Source organism: Protopterus annectens, chromosome 11.part0 (assembly GCF_019279795.1).
Source record: "Protopterus annectens isolate FY-2018-M chromosome 11.part0, PAN1.0, whole genome shotgun sequence".
In the NCBI taxonomy this organism is placed as follows: domain Eukaryota; kingdom Metazoa; phylum Chordata; order Ceratodontiformes; family Protopteridae; genus Protopterus; species Protopterus annectens.
In genome coordinates, this window is record NC_056745.1 from 1,243,595,233 (window position 1) to 1,243,597,154 (window position 1,922).

A 1,922-nucleotide genomic window follows, 5' to 3' on the forward strand; every position below is an offset into this window, starting at 1 on the left:
TTACATTATCCCTGTAAACATCAACAAAGCACATTATTTGTGTAAATTTCCAACTATCTTCTTTTGCCTTTACTGCTACTTCTACTGTCTCCGCTTAATCCATGACACGTTTTTAACCTCCTGCAAAAATTCCAATACGGCTTTAAGAGGGCGTGGCCAACACTGATATCAAGCCCTCCCTCGTGATTTGTCGGACTCCGTAGTAGAGTTGTTTTGTATTCTTGACATTTTAAAAGCATTGTTTTTCAAAGTGAATGGGTAAAGGGGAGTTGGAGGAATCCTTTGCTTTGACAAATTCTGCGATTAGTATTTAATCTCGGTTTATCTAAGGTTACCACCTGTCCTTCTTTCCTTGTTTCGACAGTTTTGTCCTGCGAAAAATTACTAAAAATGTTGAGTTTTTATTTTTGCATAAAAAATATTTTGTATCTGAAACACGTAAATGTTATATGAAGCAGCATAATCAAATCACATGAGACTTAGCTTTCATCTTGGAAAAAATTGCAGTTTTTTTTACAAAGACTGTCTGGTTTGTCCTGCAAAAATCTCGCGTTTCAAAAAAAGTCCCATTTTGTGCATTTGAAAAGACGGTAATCGTATTTTTGACTGACTCTCCTGTAGTTTTTATATTACCCATTCTACCCAGCAGTGGACAGACAGGATATTGTAGGGAGCTCTCACAGTTCTCTGTGACTGTGTCTCTCGCACAGTAATACGTGCCGGTGTCTTCGGTTTTTACGTTCTTCATGTCCAGATGCAGGAGTCGTTGAGGAACGTCTCTGGAAATGGTGAACCTGCCCTGGACCGATGGGGAGTAATAGATATAGTTTGTACCATCACTGCTAGTATAATGGTAGGCGACCCACTCAAGCCCCTTCCCGGGCTGCTGTCGGACCCAGCTCATACCATAACCACCCGGGCCAAAATCAAACCCGGTGGCTTTGCAGTTCAGTTGCAGGCTGGCTCCGGGTGTCACCGCTCTGCCGCCAGATTCTTCCAGCTTTACCTGGCAGTGAACACCTGAACAAAAAGATAGAAAATAATGTAAGGTTGCACATACATTCACACGCTGCAAACAGTTGAAAGTAATTCGATTAATTTTAAAACATTCACCTGTAAAGAAACACACAAATAATGTATGCAAAACTAATACAATAAGAATCATTTTCATTACGTAAGGTTAAGTCTTTTTAATTTTAATTGTCAGGCAGTAGCATACAGAGACGAATGCCTTGTCTGCTGCTGCACAGGAGCACTTTTTATAATGTGGAAAACAAGTCCTTTCATTTGCATATGAGGATGAAGTCTGAATAAACTGGGGGCTAAGCTTTGTTAAGACTGTTAGACGTATTTAGTCCGCAACAGGATAATTGTATTGCAGTACAACTAGGGTTACCACCTGTCCCACTTTGCGAGGGACAGTCCCTCTTTGGGCAGTTATGTCCTGACAAAAAATTGTAAAAATGGCAAATGTCCTGAGATTTTAGGGCAAAATAATTTCCTATATTTTATGTAATAGTTTCATAAAACAGTTATTCTGTATCTAAAATACCTAAATGTTATAAGAAACAGAATAAGCAACTAAAATGCTACAAGAGTAAGCTTTTATTTAGGCAAAAAGTTAAGTTCTAACCATTGTACTGACCGTTGGTGTGTGTCGGCATGTAAAATCTGATGTTTGTACCAAAAATGTCCCACTTTGGCCATTTGAAAAGGTGGCAACCCTAAGTACAACTCGGATATATTTTGCATAGCGCATTGCACAACTGAAGAATACAGACAGCTGCAATGCAGTTTATACTTTTGCAAAGTTTGCAGTTGATTTGAGAGCAACCGACAATAGTCCAGAGATCGGGGCGCTGTATTTCTCAAAACTGGAAACATGTTATGTGCTAAACTTCACCCGAACCAGGAATGTACAG

General features: G+C 39.4%; 1 gene segment (V, D, J or C); it reads right to left on the minus strand.

The window, feature by feature from the left end:
- Window positions 1-463: 463 nt before the first annotated feature.
- On the minus strand, window positions 464-1,262 carry LOC122815053. The segment is given in 2 exon segments: window positions 464-1,020; window positions 1,114-1,262. Coding segments are annotated over 2 exon segments (615 nt in total).
- Between the last annotated feature and the right edge of the window lie 660 nt (window positions 1,263-1,922).